The sequence below is a fragment of the Diprion similis genome, chromosome 10 (assembly GCF_021155765.1).
Source record: "Diprion similis isolate iyDipSimi1 chromosome 10, iyDipSimi1.1, whole genome shotgun sequence".
In the NCBI taxonomy this organism is placed as follows: Eukaryota; Metazoa; Arthropoda; class Insecta; order Hymenoptera; family Diprionidae; genus Diprion; species Diprion similis.
The window spans coordinates 12,597,859-12,622,361 of record NC_060114.1 but is presented as its reverse complement, the minus strand read 5'-3'; the positions used below and the strand labels follow the sequence as shown (position 1 = coordinate 12,622,361).

General features: G+C 41.1%; 5 protein-coding genes across 5 annotated transcripts; 1 reads left to right on the top strand and 4 right to left on the bottom strand.

Annotated features, from left to right (window-relative positions):
* Nucleotides 1–137: 137 nt before the first annotated feature.
* On the bottom strand, nucleotides 138–2,427 carry LOC124410999 (2-(3-amino-3-carboxypropyl)histidine synthase subunit 1). The gene is made up of 4 exons (XM_046889804.1): nucleotides 1,778–2,427; nucleotides 1,345–1,652; nucleotides 884–1,267; nucleotides 138–725 (listed from the first exon to the last, which is right to left on the bottom strand). The coding sequence occupies exons 1-4, from the start codon at nucleotides 2,091–2,093 to the stop codon at nucleotides 495–497; spliced, it is 1,239 nt and encodes a 412-aa protein (XP_046745760.1). The 5' UTR covers nucleotides 2,094–2,427; the 3' UTR covers nucleotides 138–494.
* Nucleotides 2,428–3,057: 630 nt separating this feature from the next.
* On the top strand, nucleotides 3,058–8,754 carry LOC124411091 (3'-5' RNA helicase YTHDC2-like). Its single transcript, XM_046889972.1, has 8 exons — nucleotides 3,058–3,187; nucleotides 4,055–4,283; nucleotides 4,359–4,552; nucleotides 4,676–6,761; nucleotides 6,907–7,293; nucleotides 7,554–7,804; nucleotides 7,886–8,229; nucleotides 8,504–8,754. The coding sequence occupies exons 2-8, from the start codon at nucleotides 4,090–4,092 to the stop codon at nucleotides 8,513–8,515; spliced, it is 3,468 nt and encodes a 1,155-aa protein (XP_046745928.1). The 5' UTR covers nucleotides 3,058–3,187; nucleotides 4,055–4,089; the 3' UTR covers nucleotides 8,516–8,754.
* A 1,649-nt stretch (nucleotides 8,755–10,403) lies between these two features.
* LOC124411861 (tubulin alpha-1 chain) lies at nucleotides 10,404–13,104 on the bottom strand. Its single transcript, XM_046891364.1, has 3 exons — nucleotides 12,927–13,104; nucleotides 11,774–11,996; nucleotides 10,404–11,664 (listed from the first exon to the last, which is right to left on the bottom strand). Exons 1-3 carry the CDS (start codon nucleotides 12,927–12,929, stop codon nucleotides 10,538–10,540), a joined length of 1,353 nt encoding a protein of 450 aa, XP_046747320.1. The 5' UTR covers nucleotides 12,930–13,104; the 3' UTR covers nucleotides 10,404–10,537.
* Nucleotides 13,105–15,134: 2,030 nt separating this feature from the next.
* LOC124411860 (tubulin alpha-1 chain-like) lies at nucleotides 15,135–17,643 on the bottom strand. The gene is made up of 3 exons (XM_046891363.1): nucleotides 17,488–17,643; nucleotides 16,767–16,989; nucleotides 15,135–16,437 (listed from the first exon to the last, which is right to left on the bottom strand). Exons 1-3 carry the CDS (start codon nucleotides 17,488–17,490, stop codon nucleotides 15,311–15,313), a joined length of 1,353 nt encoding a protein of 450 aa, XP_046747319.1. The 5' UTR covers nucleotides 17,491–17,643; the 3' UTR covers nucleotides 15,135–15,310.
* Nucleotides 17,644–20,324: 2,681 nt separating this feature from the next.
* On the bottom strand, nucleotides 20,325–23,610 carry LOC124411859 (tubulin alpha-1 chain-like). The gene is made up of 3 exons (XM_046891362.1): nucleotides 23,453–23,610; nucleotides 21,987–22,209; nucleotides 20,325–21,474 (listed from the first exon to the last, which is right to left on the bottom strand). Exons 1-3 carry the CDS (start codon nucleotides 23,453–23,455, stop codon nucleotides 20,348–20,350), a joined length of 1,353 nt encoding a protein of 450 aa, XP_046747318.1. The 5' UTR covers nucleotides 23,456–23,610; the 3' UTR covers nucleotides 20,325–20,347.
* Nucleotides 23,611–24,503: the final 893 nt, after the last annotated feature.

Below are 24,503 nucleotides of genomic sequence, written 5' to 3'. Positions count from 1 at the left end.
CTCAGTTCGTTTCAAAGTCATGTTTATTACTCTCAATAACAACATGCCGCAATTTTTTATATTACATTGCGAATACAAGACTATTTGTTAGGAGACGGTACCGGCTGACCAAATACCGAAATAGGTTCTTAGGAGGTAAATAATGTACGCGTACCGACAATAAATTACACTAGGAATGTCAAGTTAATCTTGAATTTCGAAGTATTTTTCAATTCAAGGAGTGAAAATCCTATTCCATTTTATTTTCTAGATAATGACGTAGATTACGTAAAGTTAATCATACAAGTGTCAGATGAGTGAACGGGAAAAAATTCGAATGATCTGAGGAATATACAGTTTATCAGGGTATCTCGGTCTATGTTCCCAGTAATTACAAAATTGCTCCGAATCCTGCGTTCACTAGATACCTTGTTAAAACTATATATTAACGTTTCAATACAAGTATCGAATAGGATAGAAAAGACATTTATTTTTCATCACGTATCAAGTATTCGTTATTTAACTTCCTTGCACTTTCCACAGCATGCATCAGTCTGTTTTTCTAGATCTGCAGGCTTATGGTTTGGTGTCCACGGACCCAAACTTGCAGAGGCATAAAAGTCCATAGGATACGGTCTGTCATTGTCCAACTCCGCTAGTTTCAGAGAAACTGAGCCCTCATAGGGTGTCAGTAATGGCTTTTCAAACGCTGTACCCCAATCTATGCTCAGCCTTGGACATGCGACCTATGAAACAAAGTGTGTAAGTAAGAAAACAGATGTTAGACACGCATAACTTGAACATCCCCGAATTTTGCTCAAATGAAAGATAATCTCAAATTGAATACATATCTGAAGAAAAAAACGCACATTGTTTAATTTCCGTATCGCGCTGAATATCGTACCTGTACAAAGGCGTCAATATCGCTGAATAACTTGAGTTTGTCGGGAAATATTTCTGAAAGGAGAATAATAACAGCTTCTTTCTTCAAAACTTTGATCCGTTTCTCAATGGTCTTCAATACATCGGGATTTCCCTGTCGACCCAAGGTGCCTAGTATAAGTCCAAATTTCTCCGCTCTTTTAGAAGTTTCAATTGCGGCTCGTCTATTACTTCGCATTCTTTCATGGTCATAGAATTCCTCCGTCAAACTCTTGTCGTAAGGGTCGTAACGATAGGCCCGCAATTTAGGGTTCGCAATCATTGCTGCCTCCAAGTGAAAGCGACCATCTCCCAAGTATATGACCGCATCTGCGCAGCGAATCTGAGGCGCCGTACACCCTAGCACCTGATTAAAAAATGAAAAAAATTAATGGACTGATTCACCGATATGTTACAGCTAGTCAATTATTTTCAGGCTTTTACTTCGCCAGGGCTGAGAGGCCTGCTTTGTGGTACGGTAACTTCATATCCAGCTTTTCTCATCTCGACAGCGACAGCCTGGAGCGTTGAGGCAAACTGAATAGTGCTGACCAATGCTATTTTCGTTGTTACCAACAAGTTTGCCTGCAAAGACTCTATGCAATGCATCGCATCGATTTTTATATCAACAAATATGTAGAGGACTTTGATTCCCGCTGTTTTGTCAACTGGTATTAGGCAGGAATGACCGTAATGGACAAGCAGATCGACGCCGAGAGCCTTTGCCGTATAATCGTCAATGCAGCAGGCACCTGAAAGAAAATATGCACCGTCATTGTTCGAAATTTCGGAGATCAAGTCAAACTTAAAGTGAGATTCGAATGCAAATGAAAACTGAAAAAACACCAATCAAAAACAATTTTACTTGTAATCATACCATAAGTAACGTCGCCCATAATGACGGTCTCAGCGCAAGTGAATTCTTCTATAATGTCAGAAATGGTGGTGGCAAAAATGAGGAGACCTTCAGGCATTTGAAGAGCTACTCTTTGCGACTTGAGTTCTTTTATTCTCCATATTGTTTTGTGAATTTCAAAGTTATAATTTGTCGGCAGAGCTGCAATGGCGGCATTTAACAATGGGTCATTTAGCTGCTCTGGGGGTATTTTATTTACCCTGACCGGCGCCTTATAAACCCGTCTTACTGGCTTCGCCTTGACCACTACAACTGTGGATTCACCCTGCTCACTCATTGTTATAATTCACGATGTCAATGAGTAGTTGTGCACTTTTTTGTAGCCAAAGTGAAGATTGGCTACTTTAAATATTTTTTTTATCAAAACTTCATCTACGTTTGTTACCGATGCTTCGTTAAAGTTGTCAATTTTCCTTATCTTTTCATATTTTATTATCCACAGTCTGCGTACAAATTGTAGGCGCTACGTTCTTCCTCCTTTTTTCCATGCATTACGATAATACTTCGGGCATCATGTTTTACACTTCGAACTAATCCCCTAAATCCACGAATTAAGATGTAACTACTTGCTTTTTTGACGTTATATTCGTCGTTAGATTAGGTTAGGAAGCTTCATCCCGGAAAAACAGACAGAAGAAGACCGCCTTGATTCCAAAACTGGACCACAAAACGTGGTCAAGTCAGTTTCTACCTTAACCGCGAATCGCATTTAAGTTAGTTATGCAACAAGTGAGAAGAAAGATGTCGTTTGCATTTGCTTAATTTCCTTTGTTTAATGCTTATTTACATCTATCAGCCATAAATGAATTTTTTATCCTCAGAATCGATTTTTTCACCCTGTTCTACGTTTCTAGATAGAAGGTGCATTTTTTTCCCGCTCTTCAAAGTTTATACGCAAAATTAATACAAGTAGAATTGCCCTTGTTCCCAGTTTGATTAGCGGTAAAATTTCTGCTAGTGGTTACAAACAAGCATCTAGATAATATCTTCAATACGTATAATCTCCCGATAAAAAAAATAAAAGAAGAACGGGGCTTACAATTAGTTCGGATTCCGTTAAATCCGCAGTGCGCATGCGCCGCAGTGCGTAGTTTTGTTGCTAAAACTCGAACCCCGGTTTGGTTCTCGGTTCTGTTTTTGTTTTCAGCCTACATGGCAACAATCGGTTCTCTACAAAAAAAATTACCTCACTTCGTGCACCTGAAAGGTCGTGCACAGCTTTACAACAACTAGATACATGAGCACGCCGTTCTAGGAATGGTCCGATGTAGCAACACCGAAAGATTCATTCATTAGGTATAAGTCTTGTTCTGTTCAGCTGTTCGATTCCGAAGCAATCCGTCTTACCATCTAAGCCAGCTTTGCTGTGAGGTATGTAGCTAACAATCGAAAATTTATTTTCTTTTTTCAAAAATTGGTCGAATCCGTTCAACAGATTCATTATTTTATCAGTGTCGCTTGTACCTTGTACGATTATACATTTGTTCCCATATACTTGCTTTCTGCTTCCAGCAATATGTCTTATTAGTTCTGCCTCCAATTTTTTTCCAAAATTGCTTAGTATTTATTACAATTGTTCTCATTATTGTTTAATATATTTAAGAATCGCATCTTAGCGTGTTGACTAGATAGGAATAAAACATTATTTTTATTCAGAATGTTGCCATTCTTCGAAAACTTTGAACACACTGACTGCCGACCCACATTAAGAACTGTGACACTACGTACCGCTTGAAAAGTAGTTGGTAGAATTATACTGGAAAATTTTAATATATGGTGTATAGTATTAGTGAATATGTGATTGACGAAGCTTGTTTACTCGTTATAGAACATACGTCATATTTTTGTCAAATGCTTTTGTGATGCATATTGGGTATTTTATGTTATGGCATCTGCATCTATTGATAATAGGTTAACTATTTACCTTGTATGTATATAGGGCAGTCTTGCCCGTTGAATATTTTGAAATAAATAAATAAATTGTTCTGAAAGAAAGATCAACATATCTTGTTGGTTTCAAATAACTTTACATTATTGTTGCAATCCTCATTATTTGCAATATCTTATTTACCTAATGTCTGACTATTTGTAATTTCTGTAATTTTTTAAATTTGGAAGTAAGAAATTACATTTACCACAGTGTTTGATTTTGCTCATTTATTACGACAATTTCTCTTTCAACGCAGACAAAAATTCATGAATTTTCTGTTTTGGTAAATTCCAACTTTATTTTTCCAGATAGTTCATCCTGTCTTAATTCTGTAAAATCCAAGATGCCAAGACGAAAGCAACAGAAGAAACCAGCGATTGGTGAAGATACCAGAATCGCAGTGAATTTAACGATCAGAAAGCTTCTGGCTGCGCCGGAACAAAAAGAATTAGAGTTTCCGTCTTCTTATACGGCCGAGGAAAGAGCTTATATCCATGATCTTGCCAGGGAACATGGACTGAAATCAAAAAGTCGCGGGTAAATAGAGAACAAATATTGAAAAACATGTATGTGTAGATGGAAATCATATTTTTTTTTTATTATTTGCCATAGGAAAGGAACCAACAGGTTTTTAACTGTTTACAAACGAGAAGGATCTACTATTGTTCAAGCAGATGCAATAATAAAGCTACAAAAGTCCTCGAGACAAGGGATTTATAATTTAATACAGAAATTTCCACTGAGCAACAAGGAGAGACAAGATTTACTCCCGCCCACAGAGAGGGAACGCATCATTAACACAGAAGGTAAATTTACTTAGTAATTTTCAAACATACATCTTGAATCTAAATTTTCCATGCAAACTGTTAATGTATTTTAATTAAATGCTATTGCAATACACATCATCTCCCAATTAATGTTACTAACAGTCAACACGAATACGAAAGCAATGGGCCGTCTGAATAGTGGAATACCGCAGGTACCTCAGCTTAAAACAAATATGGATGTTTTACCATTTCGCGAATGTCTACCAGTCTATAATATGAGAGAGGAGATAATGCAGGTTCTGCCGTCGAGCCAAGTAATTATAATAGCAGGAGAAACGGGAAGTGGAAAAACAACGCAAGTTCCTCAGTTCATTCTAGACTACTGTCAGCAAAGGAATCAGACATGCAGGATAATATGCACTCAGCCTAGAAGACTGTCCGCGGTTTCAGTCGCAGAGAGAGTAGCCTTTGAAAGAGATGAAAAAATTGGGCAAACATTTGGGTATCAAATAAGGCTGGAAAGCAGAGTATCGCCTAAAACGTTGCTCACTTATTGCACCAATGGCGTTCTGCTCAGAACATTAATGGGCGGTGATTCGGCATTGGCTACAATAACGCATATAATTGTAGATGAGATTCACGAGCGAGACAGGTTTTGTGATTTTCTTTTAATCGCGCTAAAGGATGCCCTAGTCAAGTTTAGATCTCTGAAAGTCATCCTAATGAGTGCTACAATGGATACAAGCATATTTCTGAAGTACTTCAACCACTGCTCAGTAATCAACGTCCCTGGCAGACTCTTTGATGTCGAGGTATTGTATCTCGAGGATATTCTCAAACTGACCAACTACATGACTAAGGATATGTCAGCTAAGAAGGAAAAAATGGTCAACAAAAAGGACCAGAAGAAAGTTTTAGAGTCTTGGACCCAATATAAGCCTGTAAACTCGACCATCAATTACGTATCTGAAAGAAATTTAATACCGGCACCAATTCTGGGCCAGCAAAACCAACCCATACCAGAAAAAGTTGAGCTTGAACCAAGGCTGGTAGATAAAATGGATCGCTCGATATCAGAAGCATGGCTGTGTGGTGGTGAAGACAACTTCACACAGTTACTGTATTTCATACAGTCGGAAAATGTTTCTGTCGATTACCAGCACTCAAAGACGTCCGTAACGCCGTTGATGGTCGCTGCAGGAAGAGGGTGCATTGACACGACAGAGCGTCTTTTAAATCTTGGAGCAAATCTCAATATACGCTCGGTAAATGAATGGACGGCTTTGGACTGGGCAAGAAAAATGAACCAGGTCGAATGTGCGGAGCTTATAGAGGCCTATATGAAGACGTACGACTGTGCAACGGCGTACGAAGATATTTCTCACGATAAGAACATCCCTATTTCGGAAGAAGACAAAATGCTCCTCGACGTTTACCATCACACATTCAATGACGAGAATGTCGATTACGATTTGATGTTTTCTCTGATTCTTCACATACACATGAACATGCCGTACGGATCGATTCTTGTTTTTTTGCCTGGGTACGACGATATAGTGACTATGAGAGATAGAATAAACGCCGAGGAGAAGAGGATGACTGAAAGATTCCGCTACAATTTGTTTGTCCTGCACTCCAACATGCAGACTTGCGACCAGAAGCGAGTTTTCAGACCTAGTCCTCAGGGAACCCGGAAGATAATACTGTCTACCAACATAGCAGAGACTAGCATAACAATCGATGATGTTGTGTATGTCATTGACTCCGGAAAAGTGAAGGAGAAGTCTTTTGATGCGATGTCTGGAGTTTGCACGCTCAGATCTAACTGGATATCGCAGGCATGTGCCAAGCAACGTAAAGGACGGGCTGGCAGATGTCAGAATGGGATTTGCTTCCGTCTATTCTCTTCGGTCAGATTCAATTCCATGCAGCCTTACCAAACCCCAGAAATACTCAGGTTACCGCTACAGGAATTGTGTCTCTACACCAAACACTTGGCTCCTGGGAATACTCCAATAGCTGAATTCTTAGACAGAGCATTGGAACCGCCATCTAACGCTGTGACCCGCAATGCTGTTCAGCTCCTGAAGACCATAGATGCTCTAGATCCGTGGGAAGATCTGACAGAGCTTGGAAGCCACCTCTTAGATCTACCTGTCGAACCTCGACTTGGCAAAATGCTTTTATACGCAGTTGTGCTAAAATGCCTTGATCCAATTCTCACCATTGTTTGCAGTCTTGCTTACAAGTGAGTGTCAGAACAGCATCTAATTATTTTAGTAACTCGCCCTCTAATATCAATCATTTTCAATGTTTTCAAAGTTCTATTTATCATAGTACTGCACACTCAGAATGAAATAAGAAAATTCTCTTTACTTTGATCATTCTCTCAGGGATCCGTTTCTCCTGCCTTCGCAACCATCGCAAAAGCGCGCAGCCACTCTGTCGCGTAAGGATTTTTCAGCCGGTACATACTCAGACCACATGGCTGTTCTGCGAGCTTTTCAAAGTTGGCAAACAGCCAGAGCAAGTGGGAGGGAGCGGCTCTTTTGTGAAAAGAATTTTATCTCTGCTGCGACAATGGAAATGGTCGTTGGAATGCGCACTCAGCTTCTTGGACAACTCAGAGCCTCTGGATTTGTGAGAGCAAGAGGCTCTGGTGATATCCGCGACCTCAACTCGAACTCTGAGAATTGGGCCGTGGTGAAAGCAGCACTTACAGCTGGACTATACCCTAATCTGATCAGGGTAGATAGAGAACATTCTCAGCTTCGAACGCAGTAAGTCTCCCTTTTCTTAAATTTTAATTAAAGACAAAAGTCAGTGTCAAATCAGTACCTAATTATTTTACTTAGCAGCCATCTAAAATCAACTCCTTTCAATGTTTTATTTATCATAATACTGCACAATGAAATTGAAATAACTAATTTATCCTCACTTTAATAATAATTGTTAGAGTTCTATTTCTCCTGCTGTTGCAATCATCACCAACACGAAGACTTGAGTTTTAAGTAATTCGCTTAATATGTTAATTTCACAGAAAAGAAGTCAAAGTAGTCTTTCATCCTTCCTCCACACTTCGAGATAACCCAAAATCACCTCGTACTACATCCGCACAGACCCATTCTGCTAATGTTAATGCTTTACCATGCGATTGGTTACTATACGAAGAAATGAGCCGCTCCGGACGTTTCTGTCACGTCAAAACAGTTACCCTTGTGAATCCTATCACAGTTGCATTATTTAGTGGACCAGCACGGTTACCAATGGACGTAATTTACGAAGCCGAAAGTAAGGCGTAAAATTTTTAGAATTTTTTCTTCGTTTGCTTCTCAGACATTGAGAGCTGATCAATAATTTTCTACATATTAGCTGTTCCAGAAAGTGAGTCGGACTCCGAGGCAGATGAGGCACAAGAGGGAACAACAATTTTGAAATTGGATGACTGGGTAGTTTTTAAATTGGACCCAGAAGCAGCTCAACTTATTTTACACCTGCGACAGAAGTGGAACGCTCTGTTCCTCAGACGAATGAAAACTCCAAGTAAGCCTATGTCGCAGCTCGATGAACAAGTAGTCAGAACTCTAGTTGCTGTAGTTACTAATGAAGAACAAGCCTGTGGTCTTCATCAACCATCTGGAATTGGGCAAAGACCACGTCCCTTGATAGTTGACTATTATCCAGCCAGCGCTAGGCGGGCGGATGATTACGAAGAGGTAATGTAGTTTCTTTTTTTAAATGTGATTAATGGTTTTCTTGGTCAACTAATGATTTGAAAACTTGTCAGTACGTTTTGCGAAGAGAATAAAATCTTTTGCCAAATCTCAATTTCTTTTGAAAAAATTTTCAAGAAAGAATAAGATCACTGAAACCTACATTCTACGCTGCAAGATGCGTTCGGTAACTTCGATTTATAGCTTCGAATTCGCAGCTATTGAGTTTTGTTTAGAAATTCAATTTAGAAGACTAATTACTCATTATGTATTTCAGAGAAATTTCTAGAATTTTGGCGACAAAGACTTCAGGAGATGGAGAAACTTTCCATTCCAGTTTCCTTTGCTCCATAGACTGATTGCTGTGTCTCTAAACTTTCTCACTTGGAAATTTTATTCTTCTACTCATTCCACCAAGCAATACTCTATCATAAAATCAAACTATGCATGTGAGAAATGTTGAGAAATTGGACCTCTTGATAATAATTGGAAAACGAAACCTCAGGATGAACAAGGAAAAACTTCACAAGCTGGTGAGTGCGGGGCATGCCTATAAAATGAACCGAAAGATAATATGCGACTTTGGATACACGAGAATAATTTAAGGCTAAAGGTTTCACACACACATATTTTTTTTCATAATTAAGCACAGATTCGGCGTCATTGCTGAATCTCGTAGTGACAATGCCTACAAAATTTTGTAATTTTCATTGATCTAAAATCGTGGAACTGTCGAAGCTGGAATGCCTGGGGAAAGAAAAATTTAACGAGCGTAATTTTCATATCACTAGAAGTTGGCTGAACCCTCTTGATTCCTACAACAAGAGGGTGTGATAGGGTAAAAGTGGCAAGGTAAGTGGTCGCTGCGTCTGCAGTGGGAACAATTTTTCGGATCATTCAATGATTGTTTTTTTTCCAGCAGCTCAGAGTACTGACAGCTAGGAACTAAGGTTGTATGCTATAGGACCCATAAATGTATATGGAATTGAACGTGTGCACTTTGAAAACCTGTCGTCGTGATTCTGTGCGGTGATATCATCGTAATTTTAACATTATGCTAAGGAAAGTGGTGAGCCGTTAATTTTTCATTTCGATTCGACGTTATTTTTCTTATCACTAAAAAGTTGGTTTTAGCAGAGCTACAATTTTTTTTTCATTTTTTTTTTTTTTTCAACGGGTTTTTAATAACGGGTCTTATAACAATCGCATGGAAAGTATATTTTTACATTACATACCCCTTAATTTTAAATCATTATTCACTATAAGTTAAACGGTCATTTATACTACTTTGTTTTATATGGGCGTGTACTTATATGTATAGTTTCAAGACTATACTGGCCTCTGTTCAGAACTCAGTAACCGTACATAATATGTCCTGAGATCTGTATTATTTTCCAGCTTCTTGTAAATTTATGATACTATTTTATGCACCAATAAACGTTACCGCCATACCAAATAAATAGCTATCTTCTAGCAATACGTCAACGCCTGTGTGAAATTCAAACAAGTAAGTAATTATCTAACGATAATAAATTTAAAATTTCATATCGCGCCCCCCAATTTAATTAAAGTACTGTACAGCTTAAAAAACTGTAATTTCCATTTATTCACAACGTTCCATGGGTCCTAGACTAAATCATTTGTAAGTAATTACTTTTTCAGAGAGGTCTTTAGAATTCGCAAATATATGAGTCATTTCGTGCCGAATTGACAAATTTTAACTCTCACAAATCTTAATTTTGTTGAAACACTTTTAAGCGATAGCAGCATCTCTAAAACTACCAACTTATTACGAAAAATTTTAAATAGAATGTCCGATCTGCAACCCCATATCATGAAATCACTTCCAGTGCTTCAGATGACTGCCTAAACATTAATTACGCCTGTGAAATTTGCTTATGAATATTCACGAGGGACTGATAGTTATCATAATCTGGTTCCTTCGTAACAAACTTCGCGATGTCGTATTACAAAGACGTGATTTTTAAGACGCAGATCCTTAAGGAAATGAGACGCAAAAATTCAAAGCCTGAACATATTATGTTAATTCGATATACAAATCAATTTTATGAATTGAGTATTTCAATATGTTCAATGAAGTGGTGTATCTATCCGGGATCATTTGAGCGGGACTTTATGGGAAAGGCTGTAACAAGATTCATGTAATAGTCAAGATATTGGATGCAAAAACTGTTTATTTTCAGAAAATACCATGAGATGTGAGAATCAGAATAAAAATAAAATGGAAAAGAAAACTGGGAATGTGAAAATTAGCAAGTGAAATATATCGTTGTGTCTTCTAGGAACAAGATTAGTATTCTTCTGCCCCTTCGCCCTCTCCCTCAGCAGAGTCCATGCCGACCTCTTCATAGTCCTTCTCAAGAGCGGCAAGGTCCTCACGTGCCTCAGAGAACTCACCCTCCTCCATACCCTCGCCGACGTACCAGTGGACGAAGGCACGCTTGGCGTACATCAGGTCGAACTTGTGGTCAAGACGAGCCCAGGCCTCGGCAATGGCCGTGGTGTTGGACAACATGCAGACGGCACGTTGCACCTTGGCCAAGTCACCACCCGGAACTACGGTTGGGGGCTGGTAGTTGATACCGACCTTGAAACCGGTGGGACACCAGTCGACGAACTGAATCGTGCGCTTGGTCTTGATGGTGGCAATGGCCGCGTTAACGTCCTTTGGAACAACGTCACCTCTGTACAGCATGCAGCAAGCCATGTATTTACCGTGACGAGGGTCGCATTTGACCATCTGATTAGCCGGCTCGAAACAAGCGTTGGTAATCTCTCCAACGGACAACTGCTCGTGGTATGCCTTTTCGGCGGAGATGACAGGAGCGTAAGTGACCAGAGGGAAATGGATACGAGGGTAGGGCACCAAGTTGGTCTGGAACTCGGTAAGGTCGACGTTTAGGGCACCGTCGAATCTCAGGGAGGCGGTGATGGAGGATACAATCTGGCCGATGAGTCTGTTCAGGTTTGTGTACGTCGGCCTCTCAATGTCCAGATTTCGGCGGCAGATATCATAAATGGCCTCGTTGTCGACCATAAATGCGCAGTCAGAGTGTTCCAGAGTCGTATGGGTAGTCAAAATTGAGTTGTATGGCTCGACAACAGCGGTGGAAACCTGTGGGGCTGGGTAGATGGCAAATTCGAGCTTAGATTTTTTTCCGTAGTCGACGGACAGACGTTCCATAAGCAGAGATGTGAAGCCAGATCCAGTGCCTCCTCCGAACGAGTGGAAGATCAGGAATCCTTGAAGACCAGTGCATTGGTCAGCCAATTTACGAACACGGTCCAGCACAAGGTCGACGATTTCCTTGCCAATGGTGTAGTGACCACGTGCGTAGTTGTTCGCAGCATCCTCTTTGCCAGTGATCAACTGCTCAGGGTGGAAAAGCTGGCGGTAAGTTCCAGTCCTGACTTCATCTATAACATTCAAACGAATTCGAAATGGTTATTACAAGATACATAACTCGACTGTGTCGTGTAATCCAATGCCAGAAACTTGATAAATTAGAATTTAAAAAATGCGTACCAACAACTGTTGGTTCCAAATCGATGAACACAGCTCGAGGAACATGTTTTCCAGCTCCAGTTTCACTGAAGAAGGTATTAAAGCTGTCGTCTCCCCCACCGATTGTTTTGTCGGATGGCATCTGCCCATCAGGCTGGATTCCATGTTCAAGGCAGTAAAGTTCCCAGCAGGCGTTTCCAATCTGGACACCAGCTTGTCCAACGTGGATTGAGATACACTCACGCTAAAACAGAAGAGAATCAGCGGAACATGAAAATGCGGAAATTTTCAAGTATGTACGACACAACGACCGACCGAATGGTACTTTCCCCGAGTTTTTTTGCTTCACATACAAGATCGATCTCTTGGTTTATTTGCAATATTTTATCTATCACACATTAGCATTTATACAAGAACATTTTTAAGACTGGACAAATGTTTCGATTTTTGAAAAATTAATGTATTCAATGTTGATAGCGGGAAACTTCCCCCTATTTTTTCAGCTACTACCCCCCACCCCCATCTTATAGTAAAAGTCGTAATATTGAGAATTGTATAAAACGTACAATTACATTTCACAACAATCTTACCAGCGCCACAATGATATGTAACTCGATTCAACCGTTAACCGCGTTTCCGTTACAGGATACGCGTTTGCACGCATGACCTCCCAACTCTATTAAAGGAACACCACAGCAACGGAAAATCGGTTTGAAACTATCTCTGATTTTATCGTTGTGACATGAACCTTACTACAGTGTAAGAGTTTATAAAAAGCTGCCTTTCGGTATGATACAAAATATTTTTGAAGATTACTAATTCAGTATAATCAATACGTGATGCGAGAATGAATTCCTCAAAATCATTGCAAATTCAAATCCCACAAAAAGCACGGGTATATTTCAACTTACATGATTCGAATGTATTACATACATAAACAAATGAACAAGGAAGTGAAAACAATTGTCATACGACGAAGTGAAGGCAGAAATTTTACGACAAATAAGGTCACGATCGTGACTCATCATCCGCTCAGCAAGGGTGGAGCCGGCCGGCATTTCCCTTGTCAAAATGGCGAGGCAATGCGGTCGGCAACGAGGCTTCGAAATTAAACCGGCGCCGAATCGCGAGCTGGATAAATCTTTATTGCGGTCAAATAGCTGACACAACTCACCATTGTTAATTAAGTGATTGGTGCTTGTCGGAAGAGCGAAAAGAGACAGCTGAAGGACTAGGAGATTCAATAGAGTTAGCGGAAGCAGGTAATGGAGCTTCTACAAACGGCTATCGCAAGTCCAACGACCGTCGACGACTGTGAACGTAATGGTTCGAAAGAACAAACTTCGACGCATTGCAGCTGCCACTCACCTTTATACTTGACCCCCTCCACGCCGACGTCACGTTCCGATTGGTCCGCAGAACGCAGCTGCGGCAGCGCGCGACCCCTACACCAGGAAAAAAGTAGTCCTCTCAACCGTCATCGACGATTCGATTTTTGAAAAAAATTGGACGTTTCTGCCTGACGAAAATTACGTACTTAGCGTACATATCGCCAGGATTGCGTTGAGGGTAAGATGGTTCACTATCTTACATTCAATCGGTTCTTCTCGTTGTTCGACACCGTCGATCAAACCGAGGATCAAACGCTACCCAGGTTTTAACGTATATTATACACATACGGGGCAATTCACCGCTCGTTTTGGTGTTTGTGTAAGTATCGTGTACGAATCTCCGGGTTTCACATCGACCGCTGAAAGGGCGTCGACCGAGGTACACGATGCTCGGCTCAATTATGCTGCACATTTTATGTACACTTTTATAATGCCCATTTTAGTTTAGATTTTCGTACGATTTCAAAACAATTATTCTTCTGGCCGCATATTCATGTGTAATGTAGTGCATACACATTGTTACACTGTATTATGGTACACCACGCATGGCACGTGCATATACACCCGTAGGCATAGGCATTTACGTGTGTTGAGTACCTGCATACTAAAACGTTCCATTCTAACAGGAAACCGACGATATTAATTTACCAGGAAACTGCTATCTCGTAACGGTTTAGCCTACTTTAACCTGTGAAATGAAATTAAACAACTACATCTTAGAGACACACGTTATCTTTGGGTGCTTGAATAATGCTATATACAGTATTATACACTTTATTTTATTCCCCACATATAATTTTTCTCAAAGTTTTCTGATTAATAAATCAGCAGTAATATGTAATTCAAGCATCTTTTATCGGGGTGGACTAAATTTAAAACTGTTAAACCGATATGTTTTCTCGTTGAAAAGGTATTCGAACGATTTGGTATTGTTGAATAACAAATGAGCCCAGTTAAATTCACAAAAATATCTCTGCTGTTTCGTGTTTTCTACAATAAAAATTGCCGCAGCGTCATTATTATGGTGGAAGTATATTGTAAGAGACGAGAGTGCTTTGTAACGATTAATTTCAATATCGAGCGTTTCCGAGCAGTGTTGCGTGTCTTGCCTGATCGTATAATACACGACTTACATCCCTGTGCGAACGTTGCTAACCCGAGTGCGCGATTCTATTGCTAGGTTGAACTAATTAACGAATTAACAATGGTCGCCTAAGTTCATACACAACCTTGAAGAGACACTGGCGTGACCATTCCCAATTTTACGTACGGTAAATGGCTTGTGTTACGTTTCATCAGTTTTGAAGCATTCGAATATTTGATCAATATCAATCCAACTGAATTTTGTTCACTCCTGGCGTTTTAAATTATGTTTGAATTATGGGGATGAATTTCTATCGTCATTGCGAATGCATGGATAGCTCGAAGTGAGGAACGTCCATCTTCCAAATAAACATAAAATGCGTCATGCCGATTTATAGCTCTGCGCTACGGATACGGTCGACTTACCGTGTTTGGAGTGAACGATCACGCGTACTAAGCTGTCGGTGACCATATAGTTTACACATATTGCATTTCACGTGTAAGATTCACAGTGGTGTAAGCACGACCGGAAGATACGAGTATGTAATTAAAAATTCTGTGGCCTCACTTCCACGAGTCTCTATAGAGCTAAAGTAACAACTGTGAGCAGCTCTTTTGTATTTGCATGGAATTTAATAATTACAAGATTGTGTTATTTGCGTTCCTTGAATAACTTGTGATCAAAACGCGGAGAATTTATGTGATTTCGCTCAGTTCATTTATCGTAGATATATGACTACACAAATATTATTTTATGTTATACATTTGCGTAGCTATAATACCTAAGAATTAAAGTATAATAGAAGGTCCCAATGAAAACTCTTCATCTGTAGCTGGATGGCATCAATGAAAATACAGTTAAAAGGTATAATGAATGGGGCAGAAAGAAATTATTGATAGTGTTTGAATTGGGTTAGAATTGTTTTTATTTCCATCAATAGTTTTCAGCGTTACACGAGTTAGAAACGATAGCTTGAGTTTCGTCGTAAGACATTACGAACGAGATTGTTATCGTGCAGTATAAAGCCTGTGATACAGTTGCAGCGCTCAACTCTTGGAAAATTGTCAAGATTTAGCTGGAGGTTTAGAATTCTTCTGCTCCTTCGCCCTCTCCCTCGGCGGAGTCCATACCGACCTCTTCGTAGTCCTTCTCAAGGGCCGCAAGATCCTCACGAGCCTCTGAGAATTCGCCCTCCTCCATACCTTCACCAACATACCAGTGGACAAAAGCGCGCTTGGCGTACATTAGGTCAAACTTGTGGTCAAGACGAGCCCAGGCCTCGGCAATGGCCGTGGTGTTGGACAACATGCAGACGGCACGTTGCACCTTGGCCAAGTCACCACCCGGAACCACGGTTGGGGGCTGGTAGTTGATACCGACCTTGAAACCGGTGGGACACCAGTCGACGAATTGAATTGACCGTTTGGTCTTGATAGTGGCGATGGCGGCGTTGACGTCCTTTGGAACGACGTCGCCTCTGTACAGCATGCAGCAAGCCATGTATTTGCCGTGACGAGGGTCACACTTGACCATCTGGTTAGCTGGCTCGAAACAAGCGTTTGTTATTTCTCCGACAGACAGCTGTTCGTGGTACGCCTTCTCTGCAGAGATGACGGGTGCGTAAGTGACCAGCGGGAAGTGGATACGAGGGTAGGGCACCAAGTTGGTCTGGAACTCGGTAAGGTCGACGTTTAGGGCACCGTCGAATCTCAGGGAGGCGGTGATGGAGGATACGATCTGGCCGATGAGTCTGTTCAGGTTTGTGTACGTCGGCCTCTCAATGTCCAGATTTCGGCGGCAGATATCATAAATGGCTTCGTTGTCGACCATGAAGGCGCAGTCGGAGTGCTCGAGGGTTGTGTGGGTTGTCAGGATCGAGTTGTACGGCTCGACGACGGCGGTGGAAACCTGGGGTGCCGGGTAGATGGCGAATTCTAGCTTTGACTTTTTTCCGTAATCGACGGAGAGACGTTCCATAAGCAGAGATGTGAAGCCGGATCCGGTGCCTCCTCCGAATGAGTGGAAGATCAGGAATCCTTGTAGTCCGGTGCATTGGTCGGCCAGTTTCCGGATGCGGTCCAGTACCAGATCGACGATCTCTTTGCCGATGGTGTAGTGGCCACGTGCGTAGTTGTTCGCTGCATCCTCTTTCCCGGTGATTAACTGCTCCGGATGGAAGAGCTGGCGGTATGTCCCGGTTCGAACCTCGTCTACAAAAAACATAAAAGCCTCTTTATACTCCGAGCTTACCACATCGAAATTCATCCGATTATTAGGTTTACTACTTCTATATGCAGAGTATATGCTACACGAAGTACACATCCAATAAATTAATCGCACTTTCAATGCAATATTGATTGTGATTGATCCGCTTTTAATTATTACGGTTTATACCAGCACTACGTACGAATAACTGCTGCCTGAATATTTTCACTGACGCATCACCATGCGAGATATTCCCATACAACTTTATGTATTTCGTTATGCTATGCACAAACTTCGCCCGTGCCTCAGACCTGCAGCTATCCATTAGACTTACCCACAACTGTTGGCTCCAAATCAATGAACACCGCCCTGGGAACGTGTTTGCCAGCGCCAGTCTCGCTGAAAAAGGTGTTGAAACTGTCATCCCCCCCGCCGATAGTTTTGTCAGATGGCATCTGTCCATCGGGCTGAATTCCATGCTCAAGGCAGTAGAGCTCCCAACAGGCATTACCAATCTGAACACCAGCCTGTCCAACGTGGATGGAGATGCACTCACGCTAGAAATTGCACGAAAAATGACACGATGAAACAACTTTATTTTAATAGTGAAGAGCAGGAAGAATTCCCATCAGTCTACCCATCGATGATTAAGAAAATACCGTCGCCACGGATCAGTCTTACTCTAAAATTAACAACTTCAGCCATAAAAGTATTGAATTATATAAAAAAAAACTGCACTTTCAATTCAAAATTTCCTTTGTACGGTAACAAGAGCTCTTTAACGAGCTGCAGCAATTATGTTATTTATTTTTTCTCATAGTTCTTTTCTGTTAAAAAAAATTGTCTCGAGAAAAAATCAATTCCAAGAAATTAAGAATTCTCGTTCAAAATTACATGAACCACAATGTAAAGCTCCTCAAGTTAATCAAAGTTCAACAATACACTGCTACGTGAATTTCAACGAATAATTGTATCTGCAATGGCTGCTAATTAATTATTACATCGAAGCGCAATGAAATTCACAAAACAGTTGTGATTTTTCGAAAGAAACTTACCATTTTGATTATTCGCGGTAAGTCGCGGTACGTGTATTACAGTGAGGTGAAATAAGAGGTTCAGACGAAGCTGGCGATGGAGCTTCCCTAAACTCTGCAGGTTTCGAGCACTCGTGAAAGAAGCACCCCGCCGGCACACCCAGCCGCAATATATACTCCGGTCACCCTACCATCCGGACGAACCATGCGACGATGGGCGCGGGCGCTCTGACTCATGCATCCTGCCCGATCAATAATCCGCTCATTCTCATACGGGGTGTCTCGCTAGGATGGCTTCTTGGCAATGACGTACTCCGCCTTGGGCACCCCCAGATTCTTTGGTAGCATTTTCAAAAAAGAAAGTAATTATCCTAGTCGATGCCAAGAAGAAAGCCAAGAGGAAATAATTCTTTGGATTAGAAAATCCATATTATCAGATGAATTAGGATCCTTTGCATTTTCGAACCCCGTCAATATTCTTCAATCAACGTTTAAGATATACGAGTCAAAAGATTATTACAGAACTTTTTAACCAATCTACAATGTTGAGAATTCGATTGTGGTTTTCCTTCTCTGATCTCATTTCCATACCTCGACCATACGCTGAAAAATGCCAAGCACTTAAAATTATTGTAAAAATTTCATGCTACGGCACTGGGTATGGGTGCGATCACGCGTATCTTGGAGTGGCCGCAAATGTTACTTAACGTTTTTGTTACAGATAAGTGATGATGCGACCCAGACGACGAACACCAAGAATAGGCATGTGAGCTTGACGACAATTTTCCCTCGATTCTTGATTCAATTTCGAGACATGATGTACCTTGTGGTTCAGAAATCTCAGCCACAAACCATGCATGGTTCATCATTACTCATTCACAGCATCAACAAAAATAATCATGGTAAAAAAATTTAACCGAGATCCCAATATCATTTAAATCTCATTTTATTCTTCACGCGATTGTATGATAAGATTTTACCGTAACCAGAGGCATGTCGCTGACTGCATTATAATATCGAGCTCCGTACGAAGGTGTTGGGGTAGGCAGCGTCATGTCTGAATATCCGCAGTACGGATATCCGCGGTGTATAAAGTCGATATTCGTTTGTGCGAGGGTATCCATATCGGCAAGTTGAACGCAGAAAACTACACGTGGAGGTCCCCATAATCGATGTGCTTCTCCGCGAAATACTACACATAGCTATATACACAGCGGCTGTTTCATAAAAAATTTGATGTTGGATCAATATTAATTCTTTCACAATTAGTTTATGTTATGTGTGGTAGTGCGTTCCAATATCGGGAATCGAACTGCTGATTCGCTAATTGAAAATAAATTAGGTTTGACCTTCGCCTCAGGCTTGCGAATTATCATGCAACTTCTATGTAATGATTACACACTCATCCAACGACTAATTTTCAGATAACCCTACATGCGACACGTTGAAGATTTGCAGGCAAAAAATGTGATGACTCAGAAACTGAGATAAATCAGAAAAATATTTATTCAATTGATTGAAATAACCGTTTTAAATCTGCTAACTGTGGCAAAATTTTTCATTTTGTAAACGGAGTTCGTTAACTTCCCTACCCTAAATCCATTTTTAGCAAATACACTTCGAATCCCTTCCAATTTTTCTCCTCCAAATTCGAGAAGAGACTACATATTGCAAATACAAGTACGAATATATCAATACTTAGGGTTTTATTCGACCTACGATACTCGTTGCGCGTGCAGGGTACAAACCGTAATCTATCAATTCTACTCACCTACGATATCAAATGCACTCGTTCAAAGATCGCATCCGACAAGACAAGTTTCTGCATCATTCAGTTTTGAGTAATTGTAAACGTAGCTGACAAAGCTCAACGTAATTAGTTTGATTAACGACATGAAGGCGGCAACTTCCCGCAGCAATCTCGCCACGAAAACCTACGTTCGTCTACAGCAGGCATGTATTTAAAACCTACGCGTATTTAGGCAATTTGAAAATTACCTCACAAATTTTAATAATAGATCATTATCGCCAGTTAAACTGTTTTCTCTCTCCACCCTGCATTGATACATATGTTACGTAAATATATTGTACATCGAGCACCGGACACGATAGCTCAGTATCTTCACGTATAACTTTTTGAACAATCGATGGATTTGATTTGAATAAATTTTATACGCTTAAGAATTATTTTTAGTGCGAGGCTGAAAGATTTACTAAAGCAGATATCGATTAAACACATATTTTGTCAATCGAACGCACGGCCCTGAAATACTGTGTTCCAGATTCGTGATGTCTGTTACGAAGAATTAATATTCTGAATAGTAAAAAAGCTGTATATAATGTTCGGGGGAAAATGGTAGAACAAACAGGAAATAAAAACAAATGTTTCAACTGATTGTGTAATGCAGGGGAGAGGAATCGATGCGGTAGTAAATATCAACTGACCCTTCGCGATGTCGGGGAAACATGTAACATGGTGCAGGGCGAATAATTTAAGCTCAATTACTGTGCAACAGGTTTTGTATCAGACAACGGCTTCAACTTATAGCTTCAGGATACGTTGGATTCAGGACGAACATGAATTTATGATTGAAAGTATTAAAGAGGAAATGAGGAACCTGATATTTGTATAATTATTACAGTGCAGGTTAATTTAGACGATTTACAGAATAACCCACATGGACAAGTGGATAATCTCGTTCGGTACTACATGCGTAGTTTTGGGGATTTGAGTCGCTCGATCGTGACGCGAAAGGATCAAATTCAACAAGAAAATAATTACAGTTCAAAGGAAAAATCTTGTAACATTTTATTTTCAAAATAGGAATTTATAATTTATTGCAGTAGGGTATATTTTCCAGCCTATCTGAAATGATCATATTTAGTATTCTTCGGCTCCCTCGCCTTCGGCGTCAACGGAGTCCATGCCGACCTCTTCGTAGTCCTTCTCGAGAGCAGCGAGGTCCTCACGTGCCTCAGAGAACTCACCCTCCTCCATACCCTCGCCGACGTACCAGTGGACGAAGGCACGCTTGGCGTACATCAGGTCGAACTTGTGGTCAAGACGAGCCCAGGCCTCGGCAATGGCCGTGGTGTTGGACAACATGCAGACGGCACGTTGCACCTTGGCCAAGTCACCACCCGGAACCACGGTTGGGGGCTGGTAGTTGATGCCGACCTTGAAACCGGTGGGACACCAGTCGACGAACTGAATCGTGCGCTTGGTCTTGATGGTGGCAATGGCCGCGTTAACGTCTTTTGGAACGACGTCCCCTCTGTACAGCATGCAGCAAGCCATGTATTTGCCGTGACGAGGGTCGCATTTGACCATCTGGTTAGCTGGCTCGAAACAAGCGTTGGTAATCTCTCCAACGGACAACTGCTCGTGGTATGCCTTTTCGGCGGAGATGACAGGAGCGTAAGTGACCAGAGGGAAATGGATACGAGGGTAGGGCACCAAGTTGGTCTGGAACTCGGTAAGGTCGACGTTTAGGGCACCGTCGAATCTCAGGGAGGCGGTGATGGAGGATACGATCTGGCCGATGAGTCTGTTCAGGTTTGTGTACGTCGGCCTCTCAATGTCCAAATTTCTGCGGCAGATATCGTAAATGGCCTCGTTGTCGACCATGAAGGCGCAGTCGGAGTGCTCAAGGGTTGTGTGGGTTGTCAGGATCGAGTTGTATGGCTCGACGACGGCGGTGGAAACCTGGGGTGCCGGGTAGATGGCGAATTCCAGCTTCGACTTTTTTCCATAATCGACGGAAAGTCGCTCCATAAGCAGGGAAGTGAAACCGGAACCGGTACCTCCTCCGAATGAGTGGAAAATTAGGAATCCTTGCAGTCCCGTACATTGGTCGGCCAACTTCCGGATACGGTCCAGTACCAAATCGACGATCTCTTTACCGATAGTGTAGTGACCACGAGCGTAATTATTCGCAGCATCCTCCTTACCAGTGATCAACTGTTCGGGATGGAACAGCTGACGGTAAGTTCCAGTTCGTACTTCGTCTACAAATACAAATAAAAAAAACCCATTTGATTATATTTTTTAATGTAACGAGCACAATTATCGATACAAAGATTTTACACTTCCCAGTTATACGTGGATTTTTTTTCTAATAATGTTTGGAAACTATAAAATCTAACAATGCAAGCGAAAGATTTCATCCATTTCACATTCCCTCACCTAATCGTAATGTGAGAAATGTATTGTATTCGATAGACAGTGACTTTTTTTTAACTTCAACAAATCAACCTTTTCGGGCCTCTAGTATTCGAAAAACAGGTTTTTAGGAAGACGTCTGTCCATTTGTTTTTTCCGACAAACTCTCGCGATAATCGTAGAAACAGCTCATTGAAAAAATCCGAAATTTATAGGACTTTATATTCAAATGATGGGCATAAAAAATTGAATTGATTTGATAGGTGGTCAAAATTTCCACGGAAAATGTCGATTTTACAGCTAGTTTTTCAAACTTCCTAAAACACGTTATAAATGTCTAATCCAAATCTGGACATACCGACAACGGTAGGTTCCAGGTCAACGAACACGGCCCTCGGTACGTGTTTGCCGGCTCCGGTCTCACTGAAGAAAGTGTTAAAACTGTCGTCCACAGCTCCCAGCAATTTGTCGGACGGCATCTGCCCATCAGGCTGAATTCCATGCTCAAGGCAGTAAAGTTCCCAGCAGGCATTACCAATCTGGACTCCGGCTTGTCCAACGTGGATTGAAATACACTCACGCTGAAAAAAATTAACACATTAATATTGGTATGGGTTGATTTGTGGAAAAAAATATTCGAATTGCAGTCACAAGAAATACGTATAATCAGCTTCTTTCTGAATAAATGCGAACCATGCCCCCCCCCCCCTTCGTTGCTTCAAAGTGAACGGAGAGAGTACCCACGTTCTGTTGGTCGGATACCGACATTACCGACATTTACAGATTCCTGAATTGTAACGCATTGTTATTGACGGAAGTATAATGCGTGTGACATGGCATTGATTTGCACACTGAATTGCACTGGATTCAAAATATTTTCAGACGTTAGAGCACAGTAATATTAATCGAAACGCCTTTGATTTCAAATTTCGAACATTTATTCATTCGCAAACAATTACTTCGTAAAGCTCCCTTTAACGTTGTCTTTATTCAGTCTAGCCGGATCATACAAGCATTCCGTTGATAACTCAACGTGTTGAAAAAAAAATAAATAAACAATAGGCAATGGTAATCCACGGTGTTTTGTACAGACTCGAACGATTCGACACATTGCGTAGACAAAATATCGAAAACTAACCTAACCGTTAACATGATTTGAAAGCTTCTAAAGGTAATGGTTGAAATGAATTTTCGGTACGAGTACGCTAGTGTAGAAAAGGAGATGTAACCCCCTTTCACACAAGTCGCCATCAAACGCCGTTAGGAAAAAAAACGAGAGACGTCCGCCGCGGCAAATGGCCGCGTCGAGCACACCTTCTTCCTCATCTTGACAAAACTTCTACCTGGCGACCGCCATCGACGAATTAACATAATCCATCTTTACACTCGTCTAGAATTTTAAGTCCACATTAAGCCGGATCTCGACTCACACGGGTGGAAAAAATGATATTATTGAAACCCTATACATGAGTAAAAAAATAAGAACCGCGCATTTTCGATGATAAATTAGCCCACAATCAGTGAGTGTCCAGCCGTCGCTAGATTGGAAAACCGTTACGATAACAATTGGATACAAGTTTAACGTTTTTTCACATTTCTTTCGATCAGTACAATTTTATTACGCCATACCCAAGTAAATTACTTGACTGTACACAGTCGATCACTTCGCTTGGAGAATAATCCAGGCCGAAATAAGAGGCCTGATCGATATCGTCCGGCTATCCGATTTTTAGAGATCAGATCGTGCAGTCCGTGCGGCAGCAGATACGTACACGTATGTACGCACTTCGGTGTAAATATATGTAATTAGGCTACTCTACTTACCATCTTGGAAAGTTGATAATGTAGTTTATCGAAGTATCAAGAGAAAAAGTCGTGAGAACTTGCTAACGACTGCTGATGGCACTGTAGATTTTAGAATAGTTTAGAGCAGCTGGCGATGAAGCTGGTCTGAACAACGATCCCGGAGATGTGGCGGCATCCGAGAAAGCGCGATCCTTTTATCGCCTTGGTCCTACCGTTGCGAAGCGAGCTCTGATTGGCTCAACGAGATCACATGGCACGTTGTTTCGAACGTCGAGTAACATAACTAGAAATCACCCCGCCCTAACCGCGGGCCATTATTTCAAATAATATTCGACACGCGATTGTGAATTTGAAGATCATCTACGTCGGGATTTTTCAGAAAGTACATAATTCTAGGGTATCTATGCTGACTACAGTACGTTGCACGCATTTACCGACGAGTCGAATCAACACGTCGATTGTGGGACAAATCGCCTCATATCTATATAAGGATAGAATAATCGACACGTCAGCTTTAAAATTAGCTATTCAAATGATCCCTATCTCATTCGCTCGGCCGTTGCTGTTTGGATCTGGATATCATGTCAAACCCACGCTAGTTGCAATAAAGTAATTGAACGCGCCTACACAAGTACATGGGGTATATTCATTCTTCACATACTGGGCAGAATCAATTAAAATTGAAAGCCCTACGCCCATTTAATCTGTGCTTATATTATCTGCTGTACGCTCATATCTTCGTGAATACGGATAAGAACTACAGATACATCAGTTTCACGATGAGAGATTGAAGCGCTGCGGTTTTCAATGAAGTCATCAAACGTAACTCGTGACAGCTCGTTATTAATATCACGTAAAACGAGGGAGGAGTGAAGCGATGCACAATCACTATTAACAGCTGTTACCAACGATTTAAGGATTGTAACTTCAGAAATCATAGGATATGAACACCGTAGTGTGATGGCGTAGTCCTGCAGAGACATTACATGCTCGTAATTTTACCTCCATAAAAGGGCAAACGGTGTTGCAAGCTGCGCAATATTCTGGAAAACAAGTATTTAAATTTTGT